The sequence below is a fragment of the Drosophila sulfurigaster genome, chromosome 2L, assembly GCF_023558435.1.
Source record: "Drosophila sulfurigaster albostrigata strain 15112-1811.04 chromosome 2L, ASM2355843v2, whole genome shotgun sequence".
Taxonomy (NCBI): domain Eukaryota; kingdom Metazoa; phylum Arthropoda; class Insecta; order Diptera; family Drosophilidae; genus Drosophila; species Drosophila sulfurigaster.
The window spans coordinates 21,809,832-21,836,357 of record NC_084881.1 but is presented as its reverse complement, the minus strand read 5'-3'; the positions used below and the strand labels follow the sequence as shown (position 1 = coordinate 21,836,357).

The following is a 26,526-nucleotide window of genomic DNA, read 5'->3' as shown; positions in this document are numbered from 1 at the left end:
ATGCGATATGTTCATGTTGTTTAACAGATCGGCGACAACTTACAATTTGACTCTTGAAGTGTGAGCCATATTATTGCCAGCTGAGTTGCAATAAGTGAGCTCAGCTCTAAGCGAATGAAATTCTATTCTCTCGCTGCATTTTATTGGTGCTAGAGTCAATGTACTTATATATTTTTCATTATAATTATTATATAAAAAACTTGGATTAGTAAAATGCAATTAAAATATAAAATCTCACTACGCAATAGATCTCTTAGATTTAATTTCTTTATAACTTCACAAAGGAATTATTATAATAAGCTTCTTTTGATGTTGTAATAAAATTTTAAATGAAAATCGAAAAATAGTATTTTTAAAATACTATATTTTGGATTAACAAATGGGTTAATTTAAATGGAAAATAAAAGTATTTTACCTTTCCCATTTTTTTATAAAATTAATTTCATTTTTATAATATTAATTCTTCTTATGTTGTAATAAAATGTTTAAATAAAATCGAAAAAACAGTATTTTTAAAATACTATATTTTGCATTAACAAATGGGTTAATTTAAATGTGAAATAAAATTATTTTACTTTTTCCCACTTTTATAAAATTAATTCCATTTTTATAATATTAATTATTCTTATGTTATAATGCAATATTAAATTTAAATCGAAAAATGGTATTTTTAAAGTACTATATTTTGTATTAACAAACGGGTTCATTTAAATAAGAAATAAAAGTATCTTACTTTTTCCCACTTTTATAAAATTAATTCCTCAACCAAAGATTTGCTTTTGAAATACACAAATCAATCTATAGCTTATCTACCTCGCGTGCCTTTTCCCTTACGCTATTCCACGAATTCCTTTGATCCCACGCAACTGCACTGCATCTGATGTCGGCGCCAAATTGATTTCACGAAAACTTCACTCAAGTCACCCCGAAACCAACAAAAAAAAAAGGAAAAAAACCTGCTGTGGCATACCTATCACAACAAAAGCCATGAAGTCATTTTTTTGAGAGCACTCTTTGGGTGCTGTGATGATCAGGTCCAATTGCTGTTGTTGGCCCAAAGCATTTTGTTGGCGTGACTAATGCATAAAAGCATGTCAAACAATTAGGAGAAATCGATTAATCAATGTAATGTCGGAGATCGAACAAAACGCCCAATAAACACTGAGATAAGCGCCGTCAAACCCCAACACAAAAAAAAAAATAAATAAATAAATAAAATAAAACGAGAAGAGATTCCTCACACCGCCCCCCGATCGAGTGAAATGAACGAAATCAAAACAAATGCTGGAGGAATAATCAATGAAGCGCGTAGTATTCTGGACTTGGAAAAACCAAACAAAATGGAGAAAGAGATAAAATATCGAAGGAAAGCGGAGAGAGCAAAAGTTAACCGAATACCAAAGAAACGAGAGCTGTGCAAAGTGTTTGCAAATTTTTGCTGGCTTGACATGCAACGTGGGCGTTGCCACATTTTATGCTGTGGTTAGTAGCGAGGGGTGTCAGGTGAGTTTTATTTTTTTGTAGCAGACCGCAGACGGAAAAGCATTATGGATGATTGGCTTGGTTCAGCCAACTGGACACGCCTACAAAAGTGTGTTCTCCCAGTGGGCGGGTGACTGTGACGCAACAATGTGTCAGAATTTTGTGGCTTGATCATTTCAAGCTTCAAACAAAAAAAAAAACCAGAAAAAAACGTCGAGTTGAAAACATTGTTCGACTGACAGATTGACTGGTAGCGTTGAGAGCAGTTGTCCATCAGCAATCGCGACGGCGACTTTTCCACTCTGCAACTCTGCAGAAACTGCGGCTGAAGAAACTGTCAGAGACAGGCATATGGAACGGGTATTGGGCTGGTTGGTTGGTTGGTTGGTTGGGGGCCTCACAGCCACTTGACAAGATCATTAAGAAGATTTATGCGCTATTAGCAAAAGCAGCCAAAGGCCATAAATAAAATACGAGTACTACGAGAAGAACGCGGCAACGTGCCGGCAGAGAGCTGAGAGAAGCTGCCAAGAACGAGGCGACAACAAACCCGTTGACAGATACACGCCCCACTAACTGGCTCCCATCTGGCTGGAGCTCAAATGCAGCTCCATCTGCATCTCCCAGTCCCAGCGAGACACTGTGGCAAAAATAATGACACCTCGCATATGATGCGGATAAACACTGCTCTAATCCTTCACAAGCAAGTTTATTTGTTTCAAGAAATTTGCTTTGCGAGAAGTGTGAAAGACATCGGCGAATGTCGAGGGATATATTTTCACGCATAGTATATACAAATACAAATAAATTTAAGATACATATTAAATGGTATTGTTGACAGTATTTCAAATGGTTCGCAGAAAAGAGTCGAATAATTAATTGCCCAGTAAAATGTGAGAGCTATGTTATGTTACGAAACCAAATTGTTATGAAAATGTAACATGTAATTCAAAGTAAGCTCTAAGTTTGGTGTAATTCATTTCCATCTAAATGTGTGGTTTTTTATTCAAAAAAAAGAATAAAATTCAATGTTTTGATCCCCGGTAAAAATGTATATTTAAAGCATTGTAGCAATTTGTTAACTTGTTTTGATGATAACTGACTCAACCGGATGCTCTTGACTTTTTCTCTTAGTGCTTAAATAACAGCGAGTATCTACATTTATGCAGTTTGCATACGTTTTTGTGTGTGTGTGTGCAGCCATGACCATGAGCTGAATCCCAAGATATTTAGAATCACGCTTATCAATCGTGTTTGTAATTAACATTTACAAAAGACAGAGTCCGATAGTTGATGACTCAATTTGCAAGAATATTATCTCGACATTTGACATATGTTACGTTGCATTGCCTTAAATAATGAGCAACAAGTTCTTATTGATAAAAGAAATCTAATGAGCAACAAAAAGGCAAAACTGATTCATTTGCTAATTTCATCATTTCAGCAATTAAAATTGGAGCAACGCAGTAGACTTTGTGCTACTGTGGAAGCTAAGTGGATGAAATGAATGAACTTGAAAAGGTCATAGTCGAAGCTAAGCTTACCAAGGAATGTGGATGGCAATGCACGAAGTAAACTTTAAGAACATTACTCTCCACATCTCAGTTATACAAATTGAGTTCTTAAACTACAGCTGTCCAACTGTTGATTTGTTTATATGCATGTAAAGTGATTAAACGGAATAGTGGAACATGGAACGATAATGGCAAGGTGAGAGAGCGGCGCATGCGAATGCTGTTAACAAAAAGAGGGGGGGCCGAGAGCAAGGTAAAGAGCGCAGGCGCAAGCGAGACAACACATGTCAAACAATAAAAGCTGCTCATAAGTCTGCAGAGCGCGCGCATTCCTTGTTGTGTCTCTGCCTTTTGCTTTACATTGCTTCCCATACTATCTCCGTCGCACTCTCCCCACACTGCATGCTGCTAATCGGACTGCACAAATACAAAGCACAAAGCTGTATGTCGTGTCTGGCGCGCCAGTCGCTTTGTCGCTGTGGCGACGCAACACGACGCGACGCCATGCATTGCGTATTTTTATTTGCATAGCAAAATGCTTGGAAGTCGTCTAAATAAATCACTTTAATTGTCGCCTTTAGATAACGGCTGCAGTGCGTGCACTTTTATTAGGTGAAATCTGCACACACACAAGCACGTAGACTGATGCAAGTGAGATGAGATCAGCGTGTGAGTTAGGAGTGCACACGAATATCATTTGCACTACTAAGAACAACTGTAACTATAAATAAATATGACACTTACCAAACGATGCAGCTTAATTCGGCTCGCCGCATGAGTCATAAGCAGCCTGAATTATTTGATCATCAATTCTGCATTTGCACACACACGCACAATGAAAAAACAAAACAGTAGTCCCACAATTAACGAAAATGATTCACGTAGTACTTCGAAAGACAGACTGAACAGAGGACAGCCAGTGCGAAATGTCGATTGCCGAAAGCGTGCTCAATCGGGAGTAACGCGACGTGTGCTGAGAGCGACAATGAGCGTAGCTTTGCATGCAAAGCGAGTCCTCCAACTTATTGACACCCACTCTCAGACTCCATCTCTCTCCATCACTCTCTCGTTTGTACGCATGCTGTGTATGGTGGTCTTGTAGAAAGCACAAACAGAGCAATTGCAAACGCACAAGCATGCTTGCGCTCACAATACTCCGGCCCCCCCACGCATACAGCAAGGCAAGCGCACGCGACGATCGCAGAGAGAGAGAGAGAGAGAGAGAGCGTGAACAAGAGCGGAGCTTTTGCTGCTGCGACAGACAACAGCGACAGCAACGGCTGCTGCTGTTAATGCCGCTGCTGCTGTTCGACGCTGCCCTCAGATAGAAAAGAACTCCCGACGCGTTCACATCGTTTGGAAGTAAGCGCGCGTAATTTGAATACAAGAAATACAAAATACGCAACAATACAAAAAAAAGAACCAAACCCCAAGTGAAAAAGTGTGCAATAGTGACAACAAAATATATATATTTAAAAAAATACAAATTATTTAAAAGCCTACATACAAAATTTCAATAAAAAAAAACCGCATGGATCATAAAAATATTTATAGCACTTAGTTGCGTTTAGCCGCAATCTCTCAATCTCAAGTCGGTTTGACAGCTGCCGTCGCCGGTCTCTTTTTTATTTGTATTTAAAACAACATTAAAAAAAAAATCCACAACAAATCTACGCATACATATTGACAGCATTTGAAGAGCAGACAGCAGACAGCAAACAAATTTTCAAAAAATACATATAAAAAACCACTTGAAATTGCAAGTTCTGACAAATTGTTGCTGAGTCTGGGCAGCTGCTGCTGTCGCGTGTGCCAATAAAAAACGAAACCGACAAGAAAAAAAAACGTTGACAAATATTTAGCAACGCGTTAAAAAAATATTTTGTGCGTGACGACATCTAAAAATAAATGAATTAGAATTCGAAGAAAGAGATTTATAATTAAAAATAGAAAATGTTAAGTGAATAATTGAATTGCAATCACAAATCACAAAAATTCAATTCAATCAAGTGCAAATAAATCATTAAAATATATCTCAAAATGATGATGTCCAGCATGTTGTATCTTTCGTCACTCTTGTTGCTGTCCATGTGGAGTAATGTGCTGGCCACAACTGACAATCAGTTAACACATCCAGCACTCAATAAAACTGACGCGACCCTGAGGCGTCCATCTAATCAACTGACTGTGGATCAGCAGGAAGACGATGATTATTATAGCGACAATGAGCCAAGCGATTCCATTGATAGTGATTATGCGGCGCCTAAATATAGCAACCCGATCTGGATCACTCCGACGCCGTCACCTCCAACATCACCTCCATCCACAACTCCAACGACTCCAATGCGAACATCATCTTCAACGGCAATGCCAATGGCAATGGCTTCTTCATTGAAGCGCGTGCCACGGCATCCTCAGTATTTGTGGCACGCTAATCGCGTGGATGACGACGCCGCCTTTGATGAGGTGAGTTTCAATTCAAGCGCGCCTCTTTGCTGGGTGGCCACATGGACACAAGAACTCGCCTCGTTCTTCGTGGAAATCATAAAATCATCGTTATCTTTCTCTGTGCTCTTTACAAATCTCTCTCTCTCCCCATCTCTGTCTGTAAATATTTGCCAGCCGTGCAGCAAAGCGTGGCGCGTGGGTGGCTCGAATTGTTATGATTGCGTTCAAAGTGAACATGCGCAGCGAGCTCGCTCGCCTCGCTCAATAAATTCTCTAGCTTTGCGAATGCGAATGCAAATTTTATGGTCTACAAGACTGCAGATTTATGGTCTAAATATGTCAAGTTCCCTCACATAAATTTGTTATGAGAAATTCCAATCTATTTTTTTTTTTTTTTCAAAAATAGACTCGATCATTTGTGTTAAGCGTCTGCATATACCAAACAGTATTTTTACAAAATAAATTCTAATACTTTAGACACAGTGCACTTTAATTGAATTAAGCAATTGTTAAATAAAACTTTAAATTCATTATTGGTAACTAAATTCTTTATTTTCTATAACATGTTTATACTAAAGTTTTACATACATATACCAAAAACAGTTTCTACACAATAAAATACCATCATTTTATAAGAAAATTTATTTCAGTAATAACTTCAAATAACAAATGAATATGATGCGAATTTGTAAGGGAAAATAGACAAAAATACTTTAACTAAATCCAATATATTAGAATTTAGAATATTGATAACAATATATTAAACACTTTGAAAAATTCTACAATCTAAACTTTTGTACAAATATACAAAAAAATTGAATTGAAAATTCCTAATTGAACTGTATAAAAAAACAATTTTCATTCATTCATTCATTTTCTACGTCAAATCTGGATCACTTACTCACTCACACAAATTTATTTCATTAAAAACCCTAAACATTTTAAATATTTGTATTCATACTTTAAACTGTGCATTTACAATAAACAAATAACTAACAGTGCAATTGAGTATTTATAATACACAATAATATTCAGTAATATAGCTAAATTAGTAAACTTAGTGAAAAACGAAAAGTTTCTTGGGCAACCCACATCAGTTGTCAGCTTTAGCTCAGATTGTGCATTAGATGTGAATGCCTCACCTTGAACCTCAATAAGAAATGAGAAGCAGCACGAATGAATGAACGAAACGAATGTAAGCATATGAGTGTGTGTGTGAGTGTGAGTGTGAGTGTGAGTGTATGAATGACTAACCCTGAGCTTGAGCCTGCGCCTGAATCTTGAGACTGAATCTGAATCGTGTTTATCTTAAGCTGCGATGCCAGTGTCGATTTTGAGAGGAAGCCCACCCAGTTTGGCAGTTATCCAATGGTGAAGCGAACGCCTGGCAATTATGAAACGTGTTGCGGCAGCAGCCAATTTGGTTAACAAGCCAATTTCGCACAATGCTTCTCGTAAATTGCACGATCGACAGTGGTCTTCAGCCATATGTGGAGACCGACCGCATAGCATAGCATATATCCTGCAAAAAGCAACAGCACAACAAGATCAGGCTCCGTCTCTCTGTGATCAGTTTCACTTTCTGGCCTGTAATTGGGCCAAGCGTGCCGACAAAGACGGACACACAGACAGAGAGTGAGAGAACACGAACTCAAACTCGAACTCGAGACCGAGACCGAACGTGTCTTCGATCACAACTGGACAATCGAACAGCTGGGCTATCGCTATGTATGTACTCGTAGCATAGCGGTCATGTTAACTGATAAGCAGTAAGGCGATCAGTAGCCATTTAAGGCGAGCTCTTGAGTGGCTCTTCACTTTCCGTTAATTGCCTCAATTGACTTGCTGAGCAACCAATTGCCTGACATGTTGTAACAGTTGTCGCCTTAATGCGAGTATCCCCAGTATGAATACTCATATCCATACTCATACTCACACTCATACTCACATATGCAAATGAGCTCCAATTGCTGCCAACCAGCAGATCTTCCACTGAATTCATTCTCCTTTTGGTTTTTTGTTTATTTAAAAGATCTCTGTTTAATTTGTTGACTCACTATTGTACTTGAATGCAGATTACATTCGTCCACTGCAAATCAGATCAATTTAATTCGTATTCATTCTGCAATCAAAGTGCACGATTCATGCTAAAAGTATTTGCAAATTCCAACTTTTAACCATTTCAAAAGAAATGAAAATCATTGAAATGCAATTCATATTCACATAAGAACGCTGGAAATTTAAAGAAATATTTCCCAAAATTAAATTTATAATTTCTTTTGAAAGAATATTTCTCAGTTGCTTTTTAAATTGACATAAAACACGCCAAGCAGATTTCTGGGAATTCAACTATTTAAAATTGAGCAGAACACATTTTGAATAGTTGAAAAAAATAGAAATAAATTATGTTATGGAGATTTCTAAATAAATAAATATGAGAATTTAATCAGTACGAACTAAGACCACAAAACATTTTGGGAAATTAAATTGAAGAATAAACCAAATATAAATTGATAATTTCATGAACAATGCTAAGCTCAGATCCAATCTATATTAATTTGAGGTCATTTCTGGCGCCATTAAAGCATTATTTATATAGATTATTGCATAGAAATGTGATTTACCAAATTTGCTAATGTCTAGTAAAATACAGCAACAAAGCAGTACAGTTCAATACATATAGATTAATCAGCTTAATCTAAAGTCCGCACACACAATTTAAGGGGATTTCCAGAGAAGCTGAAACCCGAGCTGGCATTAGCCAGAGTTGCGAATCATCAGAGAGAGAAGATTAAAGAGCAAGGCGACCGACAGTCAGACGTTGTTGCTTCTGATTCTGATTCTGTTGTTGCTGTTGCTCTTGCTGATTAATGTTGATGTGTGCTTCCAATAAGTTGCATTTGCAACTCTCAAGTTACAGGTACCACCCAACCACACACACACATACACACACACACAGACACACTCTTGGCCAAGGGCTGGAAACCTTGACAGCTATTTTAATAAGCTTGCAACGCTGTTGCATGGCATAGCTTATGGTTATGCATCGCTCCTTTGATTGCTGACCTTTGGAAGGAATTTAATATTGTGTTCTCGTCATTTTACTTCTTTTTCTTTCTTGCTGCCACTCACCGGTTGCAACAACCTAGAGCTCTCAGTCCTTTGGCTTTGAATCACCGCACTTGTTTCGCTCCCTTTTCATTCTTCACTCTTCACCGGCTGCTTTATTATTGCTGTTTACTTTGCACACATTCCGCATTCGTTTGCATAGCTACGAGTGCAATAACAATAATAATAACAGAAATAAGGTGAATTAAAATAACGCACAAATAATGCGAGCATTCTTACAAGATATTTGTGCCGCTGTAATTTCATCATCTCAGATATTCGTCATGGAGGGAACTCTGACTCAAAAGGTCAGTTGGGTTATCTTTGCAGCTTTCGCTGTGAATTAAATTGTTCAATGCCATAGAACATCGTTATCAACTGTCAACTTGAGAAGAGCGACGTCTCTACAAACTATTTACAAACATTTTGCTCTCCCACTTTTTTGTTGTAGGCAGCTCATTTATTTACATTGAAATATTCATCATTAATCAAGCAAACTGTTAGTCAAGCAAACTGTTAGTTTGCTTTTTACCTTACAAAACAGGTCATGAAATGTGTATTTTATTTATATCAAAAGTGTTGCCTTTCAAGTGTGCAATTTCAGAGAATCTTATCGTGCACTTCAATAACACAATTGATAATTTACCCATTTCGACTTAATAACATAAATATTTATTTCAATGTTGCTCGACATAAGTATTACAATTGCTGTTCATCCTGTTTGCTTGACACTTTTAAACATATGTGGCAATGAATTCAACGGAAATGCATTTTACAAGAGAGCAAATTAAAAGCATAAGAACACATTTACGATTATAAAATATATGTGAACTTAACTTCTTAAGCGGAAACTAAATAATTTCAGAAGTTGAACAAAGTAGAACTTTTAGGCAATCGACTTAAAGAACAAATATCTCCACTTTGAGTGGCAACACTTTAAAGACGATTAAATGCTGATATCATATTATATCAGATACATGCATTACATTTTACATTATTAGAAATAAATTAAAATTATATATACGAGTAGCAAAAGAAATTAGTTATTTAAAAAGAAGATACAAATGTTATCCTAAAATACAAAAATAAAATAATTTAAAATAAATAATAAGAAGTTTTATACAAATAAGAAAGCAGAAAAACTTTAATACAATCGTAAAAATAATCAAATATTTCCACCTCGACAGACAGAAAGATAATTTAAAAAGAACTTTAAATGCCTAAAATCATTAAAAAACCTCAAATTATTTCCAGTGAAATAAGAAAGTAGAAAACTGTTATACAAACGTTAAAAGAATAAAATATTTCCAGTGAAATAAGAATGTAGGAAAACTGTTATACAAACGTTAAAAGAATACAATGTTTCCACTTGGACAGTCTGGAGGAAGCAGGCATTTTAAAGAGGATGAAATGCTTGCATCATAACATATCAGATGCATATACGAAAGTGCCTCTGATTGTTAAAATGCAACCATCTATCAATCAGAAAATGAGAAAAGAATTAATCCGCTTGCTGCGTGCACAATCTTTTGCACTTGCAACGTTGCAGCACTTTGGTGCAGTTGCACTTTACAAATTGCATCGATTCGATTTCAGAATCACAGCATCGATTTCTTGTAATCTGCCAGCAGAACTTTGTACGAAAGAGGAGACCCAAAGAAGTCTCCGGACTAATTGTAAGCTTTTAAGCTGCCGCATACCAACGGACATGCCACAAACACAAACACACACACAGGAGCAACTGTAAAAATGGGAATGAAAATGAAAATAAAATAAAAACCTACATAGCATTCAGTTTCTTGCCACATCTTGCTGGTAAAATTGGGGATACCAAAAAACTCTTCATAGTGATTTTGATTTATTGGCATTATTCATTTATGATTGCGCCGACCGACAATGTCATAACTCGGACTAATGACAGGCAAATCGGCTTATGACATAATAATGTGGCCAACATGCTGCCTATATGTATATATCAACAGAGTATCTATGTATATATTTTTATATGCTACTTATATGTTTGTACATCATTTCGGTTATACGCGATCCGGGCGTGATTTATAGGCCAACTAACAAAATGCGGAAGCCCCAAATTTATATGGCAAATCTATAAAGTTTTATAAGTATTATTAATAAAGAAAAAAAAAACAGCACACGTCTTGTTTCAAGCCTTAATGAATGAGGAAAACCAAAAGCTGAAATGCTGAAAACTGAAAACCGAATACCGAAAAAAACGGAAAACCGAAAACCGAAATTGTAGCGCCAACGGCCAAAGTGTCAAACCCGAAAAAAGAAACTGTCGCCAAAACAATAAATTAAGATATTTGGCATTCGACTTGTTGGCATTTCGAATATCTTTGTTGGCTGCTGTTGCTTTTGCTGCTGCTGTTCATAATTTACTGCCCCGGACTGTTTGTTGGCTGCTTTTTGATTGATCGTCGACTTGTTGGCCATTAAACTGGCGCGCCAAGAGTCGTGCAATTAAAACACGACAACGATGCATATGGAAATCTCTTTACCTCCCAAGCATCACAGCATCACAGCATCGCAACATCCCATGAAAACCTGCACACTCTACACTTTTCCGAGCTCATTAAGATAGCCCCGTTTATAGGAGTGTTGCCAATAGCTACTTAAAATTAGAATGAAAAATAGAAAAAGAAATAGAAGTGTGAGATAAACTGGCAAAAGTCTCTTAATTGATGAAGATTCGTTGCATTAATTAACAACAAAGTGTAATTTGTTCTTAAGAAAACTGGTAACTGATTGCAACATGGAGTAAGCTATTTAATAAAATATATATATATACTAAGGAAAACTACATTATTGAATATTAAAATATAATACTTAAAATGTTAAAAGCCACAATTCAACTTTTTACATCGAATTTTTAATAAAAAAATGATTTAGATATGAAAGCCTGCAAATGTTGATTTACATATCTAAATCATTTTCTTAATAAATTCTTAAAAGAGGAATTCTTTTTTATTGATCAAAATAAATATTCCAATCATTATTCTTTCCTAAACTTAACAAACTTCACTGAAAAATTTTAGTATTTCATAATAGAACCCTTAAAATACCAGTTAAGAAAAAACATTTTGAATAATAAAGAAAAATTATGAACAAAATTATATAAAGTACTTACAAAGAAAAAAAAACACATTTACGATTTATATTCAAAAATTAATAGCAACAGATCACTATAGTGACATTTCTGCCATTCTTGAAGAAGAAACTTAAATGTGAAGAATGGCCAATATAGAATTTACAATTCAATTTTAGAATTGACCTTCTTTGTACAAATCATCATATAATGATGATTAAAGATTTTATTCGTGATTTTAGCATATTATTTTAGAAGAAGAACCAACGTAAAAAAAAGTATATCTATCTAAAACATCGCCACATATTCTTCTAGAAAACATATTTCAACATTTACTACACAACAAACTTTAATAAAAACAATGCACTATTTGCAACATAATCAATAAAAGTGTCGACATAAATTCACTATTTGCAATAATGCAATAAAAATGCTCACAAATATTATGGCCACATGCTAAACAGATGTTACAAGCTGCATCACCATGTTGGCAAACTCTTTTTCCGACTTTGCCTGGTGAAAGAGAACAACGCGTAAATGAAGCAAATTGCAAAAGTCAATCTGTGGCAGAGACCGTTGCCCAACAAGCGGCAATCTCGCTTATGCAATCTCAATCTTGATCAACAGAGTGTGTGTGTGAGTGTGAGTGTGTGTTTGTTGCATGCTGTGTGTGGGCGTTGCAATTAGAAGAGCTCCGTCATGTTCTTGTAGCCAAACAGTTCGACGTCTCGTCAGGGCAATCAGTCAATTCAATCAGACACACACTGCTGCCTAGAAGTATGCGTATAATCAGCTGTGCGTCGAGGCCACATTTCCGGCATATTTATAATCGCAAGTCGTAGTCTAGTCTAGGCTTTCTTGCCTCGCCTGGCAAACGTGTTGCAGCAACGCAGTTTCGCAGATTTTTTCGTTTTTTTTTCTTTTTTGGTTTAATTGGACGCGCCTTGAGCGGTTCTCAGGCCAGACTCATGTGGCATCATGCAACAGGCAAGAGGCAACAGTCAGCAGTCAGGAGGCAGGCATCGGCATCGTCATCATCATTATTCTCATCATTATTGGCTGTCATTGACATTGGTCGCTGGTTGCCTTTTATGGCCCACAGGCGGCGCTTTTGTGCCAACGCTCGCTTTCTTCATCTCTTAATTTCTCTGTCTCTCTCGCTCACTCTCTCCTGATCTCTTTTTCTCTCTCCCTCACTCTCGGTCAACTGCTTTCGTTTTCGCATTTCGCCAAAGCAAACAAATAAAATTGTCATAATAAACAGACCAAAGAGAAAAGGACAGACAGACAGACAGACAGACGGACAGACAGATGGACGGACAGCATCCATTTCCATTCGCTCGTTAAAATTAAAAAAGCATTTTACGCACTCGCCCAAAGGCCGCTCACAATTTTAAAAGTCGCCTCGGCCAGAGAGCAAAACTGTGTCCAAATGTTCAAATTGTGATGTCTTTTAATGCGCGTAGTTTCAATTAAGTTATAAAAAAAAACCCCCCAAAAACAAAAAAAAATGAAAGAAAGAAAGAGAGAGAAATATATCTGCACATATTCATGCAAAACTGTTGCCTTTTTCTTTAATTACTTAAGTTTATGACCAGTGTGCTACAACCAGCCTAATTGCCACTTTTATGTCAATGTATAAAAACGAAACAAAAAACACAAAAACACCAAAAAAAAAGAAAAAGAAAATATGGAAAAATGGAAACAAAAAAATTGCTTATAAGCATTTCACATTACGCATTCGCCATGTGGCATGTGGCAGGAGGCATGAGGCATGAGGCAGTGTCTGCCTATGTCTGGGCCATGTTTACAATTTCTAAATGAAAATATTGAGGCGAAATGTTTTCCAAAACGCTGCGCTGCTCTGCTCTGCTCTGCTCGTTTCTATGCCTAGCTTTTAGCCAAATTACAGCATTTTTGCAGTTAACAACACAAAGAAGTCCAACGCACTGAACAAATAAATGAAAAGATACAAAAATGTACAACAAGGAAGCAACAACAAGAGCAACTCAATTAAGCCAGAACGAAACACGTATGCTCTACTTGCATTTGAATGAATTGCCTTTTGTTGCTAAGCAAACTTTGAAGCGTCTGTAAACTATTAAAAAACAAGAAAGAAAGCTACAGCTAAGTGTGCTCGACTGTTAGATACCCGCTTCTCATTGTCAATTAAAGCATTAATATACTAACATAGTATAAGTAATATACGTAAATATACCAAAATATATTCAAAATATACCACAGAGTGCGAAACAAACCATATTGTCAATCAAATCCACGAAGAACAGACAACAGCTGTGTTTTGCAAATTCTAATATGATCGCAACCAAATTTTCAGGAAATATAAAGATCACAGTTATGATTGTTTGTATGAAAAAATATAACTCTATCTCTAATAGTTTCTGAGATCTACCAATAAATGGATAGACGGACAGACAAGAACATAACATATACGTATACTTAATAGGGTCGAAGATGACTCCTAATAATACCCTTTTACCCTATGGGGACCGGGTCTAAAATGATTTTAAAGGAAAATGTTTTACCCATGAAACATTTTTTTTTTATTAGCCAGTCCAACAAGTTCAGCTTCTTATCGAAAGATGCGTGTGGTCGTGCAATTCGCCAAGATATCTGGAAGAGATACAGTTTTATTATGAAAAAACCCGTGAAAGTTCAAATGCAAACCAGAGATATAAAAACACTTAATTTTGCCAAATAAAATTGACTGTTCAATATTGCAAACCAGGGAATAAAATCTTTAAACTGAAACAGAAAGCAATTCAGTACAAACTTTAAACATTGGCATTGTGGCAACACGTTGTGGCAAGATGTCTACCAAAAAGTTGCAATTGCTTTTGGACAAGTTAGTAATAAGGGAAAAAAGATTGTGTTAGGTTGCGAATCAGCAATTGGCAGCTGAAATAGACACGAATTGTGGCAAGTTCGAGTGTGTCAGTGTGTGTGTGTGTGTGTCTGCAGTTTGCCACATATTCACACTGCAGTTGGTCCGTTTGTTATGCTCTCTTTTCCATAAACAAATATTGGGACTGAGTTTTTGTGTGTTTATTTGCACAGTTGGCGGCAAATTTGCCGCTTTACTGACTCGATGTGGTTCTTTCAGCTACTGTTTTGACTGCTGACACTCTGAACTGGCTGGCAACTCATTCGGTGGCAGCATATTCACTGACCACGAGCAGTGAGAGGCCTCTAAGCGAAACGAAACGCAACGCAACGCAACTCCTGAACTGGGAGGATCATAAAAATGAAAACAGTTTGTGGGGCGTGCTATTTGCATTTGACTCATAACTCTTTTGATTGCAAATAAACCGAGGACGGGTTTCATTCAGTCCACTGCCCGAGCTGTTGTTGTTGTTGCTGTTGTTATTGTTTGCAGTGTTACCTTCTCTGTGCTTTTGGGCCCATAAAATGCCAGACGCGCGAGTCACACCCACGCCAGGAATTTGACTCGTTTCATTCCCGGGGCATCCTTCAAAACCGAGCACCCAACTGAACTGAACAGAAAAGAACCGAAGTGAGCTGAGCACAAGGCATATGCAAATGAAGTTTGTTTTTTATTGTTTGGTCCCCGACAACAACAACAACAACAACAACTGTTTTCGAATACTGTCAACCGGCAGACACTTAATGGGTTTTTTCATCTGCTTTTGCAGCTCCGACACCAACTCCAACTCCGACTCCAGACGGGGTCTTTGGGGTCTGGTCTTTGGGCAACCGAAACGTCACTGGGTTTCGGAATGGGCCTGTCATGGCTGAGCATGCGTAATGAAGCTTAAGTAGAACTGGTTATAAAAAAAATACAGACACACTCGAAAACAAACTGCCAATGCCCATGAAAATGCTACACCTCACTAAAAAGGTGGCAGTAGCTTAACGAACCCAAGGAGTTTCGCTCCCCCCCCAAAAAGAGGATGAAGCGCTATTGAACTGTGTGTGTGTGTGTGTGTGTGTGTGTGTGTGAGTGTGTATGCCACAAAGACAATTTTCGACCTAGACAATGCAGAGAGTGTGTTGAAAGGTAATCAATTGTGATGTGAGAGAGAAATGCTGAAGCTGTGAAAGTGTAAAACAGAACACTTCTAAGCGAATAATGCAGAGCGTGTGTGAACAATAAATTGAATAATAAAACGTATTAATGAAGGAGAGAAAATAGACAATACTTTTGGGAATATTTGAACAGTATAACACATTAATGAACTAAACAATATGCAATGCACTTAAGATATACTTAGAAAAACGGAAAAAATGTAGAAGATATGTATAAGAAATGGACTATAATGAATGCTTTATAAAGTTAATTTTTTTGATTATTTTCGAACATTCTACTAAACTTCATTTAAATATAGAAATATAATACTACAAATATTTGCTTCGAATGAGTTAGAAAATGTAAAGTTATTTTACTGTTATTTAATCAGAATAAAGTCTCTCATTAATATCAATAATTCTTCAAAATATGTGTTTAGACTTTTATTATTCACTTAAGGATATTTTTAGTAAATACATTTTTCCTTTTTAAAATCTATAATATAATGTTCCTTGCAATACTATTTTTTCGTTTTTTTAATATGTACAATACAATACAAAAAAAAAAAAAAATAGGAGTAAAACAACAAAAATCTTTAAGTTAAGTTAAATAAAAATATTACTCTTCGTTTGAAATGTATAAGAAATCCGAAAGCTTTTTAATTGTAAATATTTATAATACTGTTTGCTGTTTATAATCTCAGATCATTAATATTTTATGTTTCATCATAAGTTATTTTTCAATTAAAGATGCAGCTGCAAAAGTGATGAAAGAGTTTGTTATTAAATGCAATTTTGTTATTTTATTTCTGTCTCTTTTAAATGCAATACAAACCATTTAATATTTTATTAAATTTCATTCATATTGATTCCCGCAGCTGTTTGTAATGGACATCAAAGCGTTAAGAAATTGTAGTAATTGAAAATTAAATGCTTGCTAGATGGGAATTTAATATTAATTTCAAATTAAACTGCATTTGGCACCGAAATTGAGCTCAATCAAGATTGCTGCCATTAAGAAATGTTTAGGCACGCACACATAGAATAGGACAAATGCAATTTACAAATTTACAGATATTTAAGGACATTAAACGTTTTCAACCTGCCGCTTTCATCTCTCTTTCCCTTCAAACGCCACACAGTAGGCAACAAGATTTGAATTGAATTTATGCTACTGCTTTATGGCATGTTTGCTTTTGTTGTTGTTTTTTGGCATGTTTTTGCCGCGTGGCTTGTTTAATGCAACAATTTGCGTTTTAACACGCGCATCAGAAGCAGAGGAAATTGCAATGTGCCACAGACATAACACACATAAGTGCAACACCTGAAAACAAAAAGCGTAACGCTATCACTTTCAGCTCAAAGAGCACCAACGTTCACCATAAAAAAAACAACATTGAAAAAAATTAAATTGAAAATTTTTCACAATTTGCAAAATATCGATTTTCAACAAAGGGCTTTCGTTGCTCTCCATATATATTTTGTTTTTTTTTTCCCTGTTTGTGTTGCAAGCGAGTGTCATGAAAACTAACGACATGCATATAACTGACATATAATGCCAAGCACAGGCAACGAATGCGGGAGGAGAGAGGGGGAAATGAGGGTAAAGGAAGCTGATGGCGTGGGTAATAAATGAAGTGTGCAGTCAAGAAAAATGGCATACAATTCGCATTCTCTTGGCATTCGTATTCGCATTCGTATTCACATTCACATTTGCCTTCTCAGGACATCGTGCGGCAACCCGTTAAGTGAAATGGCCAATGTGCTCGACCAATGCAGGATGCAGCAAGTGTGTGTGCGTCCTTTTGTGAGTGTGTGTGTGTGTGTGGGGCATGTCTTTTGCTTGAGAGCAGTGTGCCACATGTTTCTTATTTATTTCAACGCGCAGATGCGCCTTTTGAAATGAATATTTTGCAAAGGATATGGCCTGCACTTTAACCTATTTAAAAAACGCAAGAGCTTTTGCATCTTTCTTTATCCAACAATTAAATATACATACGTATACATTTCTGTACCTTTCTTTATGCAACAATTATGTATATTATATTGTATTCTGTATGCAGTACAATGTTAATTAAAATTTTCTTCAGCAACCAAGAGACAACTTAAAATAGTTTGAATTTTTGTTCAAGATTTTAGATTTTATATAATATATAGTAATAATATACTATATACTGTGATAGTTGATATAATAATATAGTGATACAGTATAGTATTGAATGTTGATAGTTCGTATAATAATATACTAATACAGTTTAGTATATTATTATAATAACTATCACAATTTCATAGGAATTTTGTATAACTAATTGAATTGTGATAGTTCGCATAATAATATACCAATACAGTTTAGTATATTATTATACTAACTATCACAATTCATTTAGATATAAACAATTCCTATGAAATTGTAGTATAAGTTTTGCTATTTATAAACTACATTAAAATCAATTAAATAATAAAAATTTGATATTCCTTTTTTATATTTAATACTTGTGAATCAAAGATAACTAATGTAAAATGAAAATTTGAATATCAAATACTTAAAAATAAAACTTTCATCTAATGCTCACAAAATTCTAAAATAACTCCGTCAAAAAGGACAAGAAAAATGATTAATCATAAATGTGCAAAAAGCAAGAGCTAACTTAAGCAGAGAAATAAATGTACAATTTAATCTCTGCAAGGCTTTTTCATATTCAATAAAATTGTTTCCATACAGATTTTGAACCGAGCTTTTTCTTCAACCTAATCCCAAAAAAATATAGTTAAATTTGTCCCAATTTAATCTGTTGCATGGATTTACAATATTTCCACATTTTGCAAGGCAAAAAACAACCACAACAAAATTTATTAAATAACAAAATGTTGCCATATGTACGAGTAATATAACATATATATTTATACTCGTATATAACGGATGTGGCTGTTCTCTCATGCATTACACAATTCACAGCGAATTTTATGTTTTCTTTTATTTATACATGTATTTTCACTTTTTCAATAAAAATAAAAACCAAAAAACCCCAAAAAAAATGTGTAAATGTTTCATATGTTGATTGCATGGCTCCCAAAAACATATTGAAATAGTGCAATAATAATGAAAGCCGCAACGCGAAATGCAATATGAAAAGTGAGAAACTTTATATGCAATGATAAATGACAGAGGCATAGACTAGAAATTACCCTGTAAAAGTGCACAAATCTTATTAAATCAAAAAAAAAAGAATTACAAAGAGGAAGAAGTGTGTTAGAAACTCAATATTGACAAAAATCGAATAACAAGCGTAAGAATCACACAATAATAATTATAGTAACATATTTAATATTTTTGAAAATTTGATTGTGATCGGATAAAAATTGACGAAGTTATTTACGTCTACTGCAATCGGGTTTAAGTTGCTTTGGCTGAGGAATCTGATATATTTTTACACCTAATATGGCCTTTAGTATATTATAGTGCTGTTGTGTAATATTTGGCATATTTTAAGATTAATATATTCTTTTCTTAAAAATAGGTAGCGAGTCGAATAAACTCGACTGTAGCTTTCTTACTTGTTTAAATGTTTCTTCTAGCTTTAATATACCCCTTCCAAACCTTTTAGAGGGTATTTCTTTATGAGTATATATGCACGTATGACTTTGCGTGGTCGGGCCAAGGCAATTGCAAAAGTAAATCAAAAGCGAGAGTGGAAAAAAAGTACATAGTGCACCGAAAGTGGCAGTTGCAACATTCTACTCGACCCGGCATCGCATTTCAATTTAATTTTCATATTCTCCTCCCACTGATTTCCCATCGTACTCTTTCTTCACTTTGCAGGCGGGCTATCAATCGGATCAGGCGGTCGGCACTTTGACCGCCCAGAAGCAACAGGAAGTGGGCACCGCCGAGGGTGTGCAGCTGAGTCGTCGTCTCTACGCCAGTAATCTGAGTGAGTATGGCAAAAAAAAAATACAAAAAAAACGAACATGATGTACTATATTTTAAGAGCACATACATTGGCGCCATTAAACGCCACAAATTCCGCCTTGGGAAAGGCCTCATGAAGGCATTTCTTCATCTGCTGTGTTTTTCTGCTCGGCACTTGATCATCACGTTTTGGCCATAAAAATTGTGCTAAGCAAATGGCATTTTGTCCCGAGCAAAGCCAAAAGACAATGTCAAGGAATCAGCGACGTCGTCTCACTCCCGTTTGTTTTCGTTATTTATATCTGTGAATGGGGTGTTGCTTGCTGGTATGCTGGCTTGCGGATCGTCTAATGCCCATTTTGACTTCAGCACGTGACTGCAAGCAGTGATGAAACATTCGCCAGCAGCCAAAGGGCACACGCTAAAAGACAGTCGAGAACGAAGTTTAGCCCCAGTAACATATATGAGACACTTTCTAAATGGCCAAGAAACGCACAAAAGAAGCAACCAAAAACCAAAAACTTGCTGCCATCGCCCCACCCAACTACAAAAAAAGTCAAAAAAAAATTAAACCTCTACCAAATGCCACACATTTTCACTCTGCCAACAGCGACTTTTCTACTTCTTTTCGCTCTCTTTCTTTTCTGTCTCTCTCTCTTTCTCTCTCATGCTTGGTCTGTTGGTCTGTGCACTTTCGTTGCAATTAAAACGAGTTAACTTGTCAACAGTCAAGTTGTTGTTGCTGTTGCTGTTGACTCCTCTTTATGACAGACTTCTTTCCACAGCCATGCTCTAAAAGTCAACCAGAGTCATTCTAAAATTTAGTTTAAGGTGCTCAACGAATTTACTGCAAGTCTTTAAAACTAATGTGCACAGAAACGCAAGCTGAAGACACATTAGCAGTGCACAAAAATTACAACACGAATATATTAAATATGACATACGTTTTTTTGTATTAAAAGAACAAGTTCGGAAGACACCATTGAAATGTTAAAAATATATATATATTAGAAATATATTTTTGAAAGTTTAAAATATTTATTTATGACATAAATCGGTTGATTGGTAAACAAACCCAATTAATTGAAATACTTAACATTTTAGAAAATTTATTGAATAATCAGTTTTAAATAACAATTCCTTGTCAACTAGATAATCTGATGAAATGAAGAGACATTAGAACAAAAAAAAACGAAGTAGTGTAGTCAATATCAGTAATTCTCTGGCGGAATTTTCCGGGTGAGAAACAGTATGAAACAGTATGAATAAATTAAGGATTATTCTTATTTAGAGCTAAGTTTTAAGAAAATATATATTATTACATTCATTTTTTGGTTTGTGTACTAATTTGTTCATTTTTAAAATAATGTTAAAGAAGAAAAAGAATTCCAAAATCATTCCTAGTTCTAATAAAAGCGCGAGTCAAGCGCTATAAAATTCAGATTTTTCTCAAAGTAAAAAAATATTTTTTTATATGGTTGTTTCATTGTAGATAGTGTCTCACGTTAGAATTACCCATGAGAATTACACACAAAAATTTTTGTAATGTACAAATAAAAAATACATATTTTACTGAGTACGTAAATTAAATTAGATACGAAATCCTGGCTCCACTGTACAGAATCTATATCTTAGCAATTTAACTCGTGTTACAAGTTGACGAATTACATATGTTAAATGACGACAATATTGAAAACTTATAAGCTTAAAGGTTAATCGCTTTAAAAGGAATCGAATGAATGAGCACTAAAATGGTTTATCAGTTTCACTTAACATTTTTCGCATTGTTTTTAACATAGCTATAGAGAGCATTTTAAAAACAAGCTTAACATAATTTTGTAGTATAAATATAAATGAAGAAGTGTAAGAAAGTGTATGGAAACTTCGTTGAGCTGCACTTGACACTTATTTAGTGTTTATTGTTGTTGCGCTGCTGTGGTATTTTAGCCTTGTGCTGATCTTGCCAATTACTTCATTAAAAGCCTACGACTATCGGGCATACCACCAGCCACAACAAGCACAACAACAACACCAAGAACAGCAACAACAACAACAACAATATTTGCCCAGTGCAGGCATTGACAATGAAATGTGAGCTCATCGCGTGTATCTTTTTCGTTGCCACTTCCATTCGACTGGAAAATTGCCGCTTAAAAACGCGCGTTAAAATCGTCGTCGTCTCTCTCTCTCTCTCTCTTTAGTTGTTTTTCTTTTTATTTTTCACTTACTTGTGTGTGTATTTTGTGAACCGTTAAGCGCGTGTGGACAACAGCGACGTCACCACAAATGAAAGTGTGTCACTAAGCCTGGGAAATTGTTAACTGATATGCCACAATGTACTCGGGTACTTTTCTGGTTGTTGTTGTCGTTGTTGCAGCTCATTCGCTGTGGTTGCAGTTGCAATTGCCGGCAGCACTTTAAATGCGTAATGATGCAACAATTTTCTTATCACATTTTTGTTGATGTCGTTGTCGCTGTTGTTGTTGTCACCGAATAAGCATGAAAGCCGCTTTAGACTTGGACTCCGACTCGGCTTTTGGTCACAATCGATTCTCAATATGCGTGTTCGGAGGAGAGTATTGGCTTCTGTTTATTGGCATTTGCCGCAGCGACATGTTTACCAACTTACCAACCGTTATCTCCAATGTTTGCTCAATGCTGTTGCTGTCCATGCCACAGTCACTGACGTCGCTGTTGCTGTTGCTTTGGTTGCAACTGATTCAATTGTTAGGCATGCAATGCCGCAGATTCCAAGAGCTTACGACTAGAAAATTGTTCGCCATTCAATGGCTCGGCCTCTTGAGTGTTATTTATAATGGCGTTCATTCATTTTGTTTGACTTTCGAGCGTTGCTTCTTCTTCGTTCAACTTCCTTATGTGAGTTTCTATAGAATATCGCTAACCAAACACCAGATGAATCACTCAATGTCTTCCTCGAAAGGAATGCAAGCAGCCTTAAAGGTAATGTATGTAACAGAGATGGAGGTCTATCGGTATCGGTTAGCCCTAGCAAGTCGATAGGCACGAAGCTATCGGTATCAGCCAACGTGTGTATCAAATCATCAGTCTTCGAAAAGTAGAACGGAAGCAGGAGCAGTCTTCAGTCGTAAGGAAGCAATACACAAATAATCAATTATCCATATATTAAATAATCAAAGGTTATCAATATAAGCAAAATTACATGTATTTAATCTGCAAAATATGTAAAAGAGAAATTGATAACAATATACACGTTTACCAGTAAAGAACTTAATGATATTTCAAATATTTCCAAGTTGAATTAAAAGTCGAAATCATTCAAAATAAACATATATCATTTAATTTGGAATTAAAAGTTATTACCATCAAGAAGTGTTTTTTAAAACCAATAAAATATTTTTAAATGTGTTTGACATTTAAGTCAAATTACCTTAACTGATAAGTAGGTGAGAGTGCTTAAAAAGCACATAAAAAACTTATTCCTTAACTGGTTTTGGGTAACAATAAAAATGTGTGTAAAGTGTCGCTGCAAACATCATAAAATCGCAAAGGAGGTCATTACGTATAAAAGAAATGAAATACTTTTATCTCTTAAAGAAATCAATATATTAGGAAAGAAAAATTGATTAAGTAACAAAATATGTTGTACAAGGACAAATATTAAATACATTTTTAAAATAAAAATGATTTAATAATTAAAATGGAAACTAAGTCACTGAATGTCGCAGCCATCGGTGATATCAATTAAAATTTATCGCAACTGCTTTGTGTACGACATAAAAAATCAAGTGTTACATAGTTTTTTTCAATAAAGTTACGCGTTTCTCGCGCGTTTTTAAGCGCAGTTCAGTAAACTTAATTATGGCAACGCTGTTGCACCTTTCAATGCCATTTTACGAACAAAACTGAATAAGTATTGAAAAAAACGAAATACATTTAAATAATCCAATCAGTTTAATCAGACCCAATTCGTGATGCTAGCGTTTTGTTCGCAAGCGGTTTTTGTCGCCCGCGTTTTTTGTCGCCCATTTACATTTCATTTCATTTATTGTGTTGTTTTTTGTTGGCATTCGTTGAAAAATAAAATGTTGTGTATTCCTCTTTATTGATCGGCAGCATTTTGCACCTTTATTGCCCTGCAAACATTTCTCGTCGAAAAGGCCATAAAAAAACTCGCAAAAAATAATTCTCTGTGTACGCAGTTTTTATGCTGCTTCCGTTATCGGAGACAGAATCGTCGTCGTCGTCGTTGTTGTCTGTTGCAAATGCCGACAAACTGCAGCCAATAAAGTCATAAAGTTTTGGCACAGCAAACAAAGCAACAGATGTGTGTGTACAAAACATTTTCTCTCACACTCTACTCCCAATCGAAATTCGAACTGAAAGCCGAAACAGAATGGCAATCAGAGTTCACATAACGAGCATTCACTGTACACACAGTGCATGTCAGACGATTGAATCATCAAATTGGCAGACGACGCGGCGACAGCCACAGTCACACCAGCAACAACAACAGCAACAGCAACAGCACACACACAACATGAATTATTCAAGGCCCCCAATTTGTTATTGCCGCAGAAGAGAGCCGTTCTTCAACACAATGTGCAGCTGCAAGCAGCTGCTAGTTGCCTTTTCACAGTTGCTGTTGCTTCTGTTTGCTGCCACGTCTTCTGCCTTTGAACTTGCCCCGGCCCCCTCGAGTTGTTGGGTGGGTGAAGTCAGTCGCAAATTGCTGCACTTAGCCGTGACCGTGTGGCGTTGCATTCAACGCCCACAATCCCATAAAGTCATTACGTCGGCCATAAACTTGCTACTTGCCACAGCAACCTTTGCTTCGGGCAAACTGCTCGTATCGAAACGTTTAATTAGGAAATGTCTTATTACAAAATTGTCTGTAACAGTAAACTGTTCGCTCTTCAAAAGGCTAAGAATTATTCTATTAAAAAAAAGTATTTTACTAAAGAAAAGTCTTCAATACGCAGCTTAAGCTTATCTTGTTAAATATACATATTTCCCTTGAGTTTGTGAATTGGGATGAATCTGATTTCATTCAATTACTCGAACTTTTGACAACATTTTTGCTTTACTAAATATTTTCAAAAGCATTTATGTCAAAGGCACAAACAATGAATATGGAAATACGATAATGTTCATTCAATGTGGTAATATAAAAACAGCAAATAAAGAAAGCAAAATTTGCATATTATTATATACGAAATTCTGAAAACTGAAAACTAATCGAAAAAGTAATTTAATCAACTCCTCTTGCTTACTTGAATAATTAAAACAAATAATAATAAATAAATAACTAAACCTAAACTTAACTAATAATTTGCAATATAATCTTAAAGCAAATATACATATTTTCTCAGAGAATGAAAGAGAAATTATATTGATGCAACCAGCAAAAATAATGCTGACAAATTTGCACATAAACGTATACTTAATTTTTGACAGCACGTATGCTTAATTGAATACTTTCGAAAGCATATGCATCAACGGAAAATAAATGTGCATTACATATGAAAATATGCAAATTGATTAATTTAATTAATTAGCGCATTTTACTTTGAATTATCAGGCACTTTAAACAAAAGTTTTATAATAAGGGAACACATTCGTATACTTAATTTTCGACAAGCAAAAATAATTTCGCTGTGGCTGAAAATTAAATATCGCACGCAGTATTTAATTGAGAAGCACTTATTATAGCAATGTTCGACTGTATTAATGGGACTCATAACAACAACAACAACATCAACAAGAACAGTGAATGGAAAAATATCTCTTATGCGTAATGCACAGTTCAAGAGTTTTCTTTTGTTCCACTTGCAATTGTCTCTTTTAGTACATATGCCTTTTTTGTTTATTGTGTGTAATTTTACGATTGCATATTATTAACAACTCTCTATAATGTATATATTTTTTTTAATTTTCCCCTCAGGAGGCATGGCATTTGCGCATCTCCAGCGTATTAACAACGAGGCACGTTGCAGGTGGCCGCAACCACGTGTCATCCACATCAACAGCGAGACATCGAAACATTATTCACCGCGTGCAACAATTCTGCATCGTTGCGACGAAGGCACCGGCTGCTGTGAAGAAGACTTTATGGTCTGCAGTGTGAAGACGAAAGCAACCGTGGAGCTGCCCTTCTTTGTGAAAGCTGTGGGAAGTCCCCGGGCCTCGCCCCAGATGCTCTCGCTGACCAATCACACCGAATGCGAGTGCGTCAGTTTGTCGGCCGTGCAGCAGACGCAGCGTCGCAAACGCAGCTCGCAGTGCCTGTGCCCCAAGCACTTTAGCAACTTTAGCAATGCCCTGAACTGGCATCACGGCACAAGTTGCCGCTGCGATTGCCACCTCAACGATGCAACGTGTCAGCGCCTGAAGAACGGTGACGAAGGTTTCTCCATGTCCGAGCGCAGGTCAGTCAATGAAATGTATTTTCAATTTTCATTTGCCTCACGTATTGTTCTTTCTTCTTGCAGATGCATTTTGTACAACGATTGCAGTCCGCCCATTTGCAACTATGGCCTGTATAATTCACACAGCGGACGCTGTCCGCGGCCACAGCAGCGCCATCTATGAGACGGTAGTGGCAGTCTAACGCCATCTACCGGTCTCAAGTGGGAAAACGCTGCTGCCATCTTAAACATAGCAATCCAGAACTGTGCATACATTAAAATATTACACTAACACACACTCACACACAAACACACACACATACACTTACAGTCGTATTGCATTCAAAGCAATTGAACATTTATCCGCTGTGCGATTAAATGTGGGCAACTCATGTGAATTCAGCAGTTTCATAATTCAATTAAAAAAACGATCTAGAGAAAATGCAATTTCAGAGTATTTGATATCATTTGATTTATGAAATCAATTAAACATATATCAACAAAGTAACAATTTATTTAAACATT

At 36.0% G+C, this 26,526-nt stretch overlaps 1 protein-coding gene across 4 annotated transcripts; it reads left to right on the top strand.

Annotated features, from left to right (window-relative positions):
* Positions 1-4,312: 4,312 nt before the first annotated feature.
* On the top strand, positions 4,313-26,505 carry LOC133835111 (uncharacterized). 4 transcript variants are annotated; one of them, XM_062264997.1, is made up of 4 exons: positions 4,318-5,462; positions 19,526-19,637; positions 25,542-26,022; positions 26,086-26,505. In XM_062264997.1, the coding sequence occupies exons 1-4, from the start codon at positions 5,037-5,039 to the stop codon at positions 26,183-26,185; spliced, it is 1,119 nt and encodes a 372-aa protein (XP_062120981.1). In that variant the 5' UTR covers positions 4,318-5,036; the 3' UTR covers positions 26,186-26,505. The 4 variants fall into 4 exon arrangements, with proteins under 4 accessions (XP_062120982.1, XP_062120981.1, XP_062120980.1 ...); XM_062264996.1 differs by having other exon boundaries at positions 4,319-5,462; positions 25,539-26,022; XM_062264999.1 differs by lacking the exon at positions 19,526-19,637 and having other exon boundaries at positions 5,446-5,462; positions 25,539-26,022.
* Positions 26,506-26,526: the final 21 nt, after the last annotated feature.

Bases quoted from the DNA above. Each gene is read 5' to 3' on its own strand.
- LOC133835111 (XM_062264996.1), top strand. From the start codon at position 5,037: ATGATGATGTCCAGCATGTTGTATCTTTCGTCACTCTTGTTGCTGTCC. The intron at 19,638-25,538 runs GTGAGTATGGCA...TTTTCCCCTCAG, and splicing joins TCTCTACGCCAGTAATCTGA to GAGGCATGGCATTTGCGCAT. The intron at 26,023-26,085 runs GTCAGTCAATGA...TTCTTCTTGCAG, and splicing joins TTCTCCATGTCCGAGCGCAG to ATGCATTTTGTACAACGATT.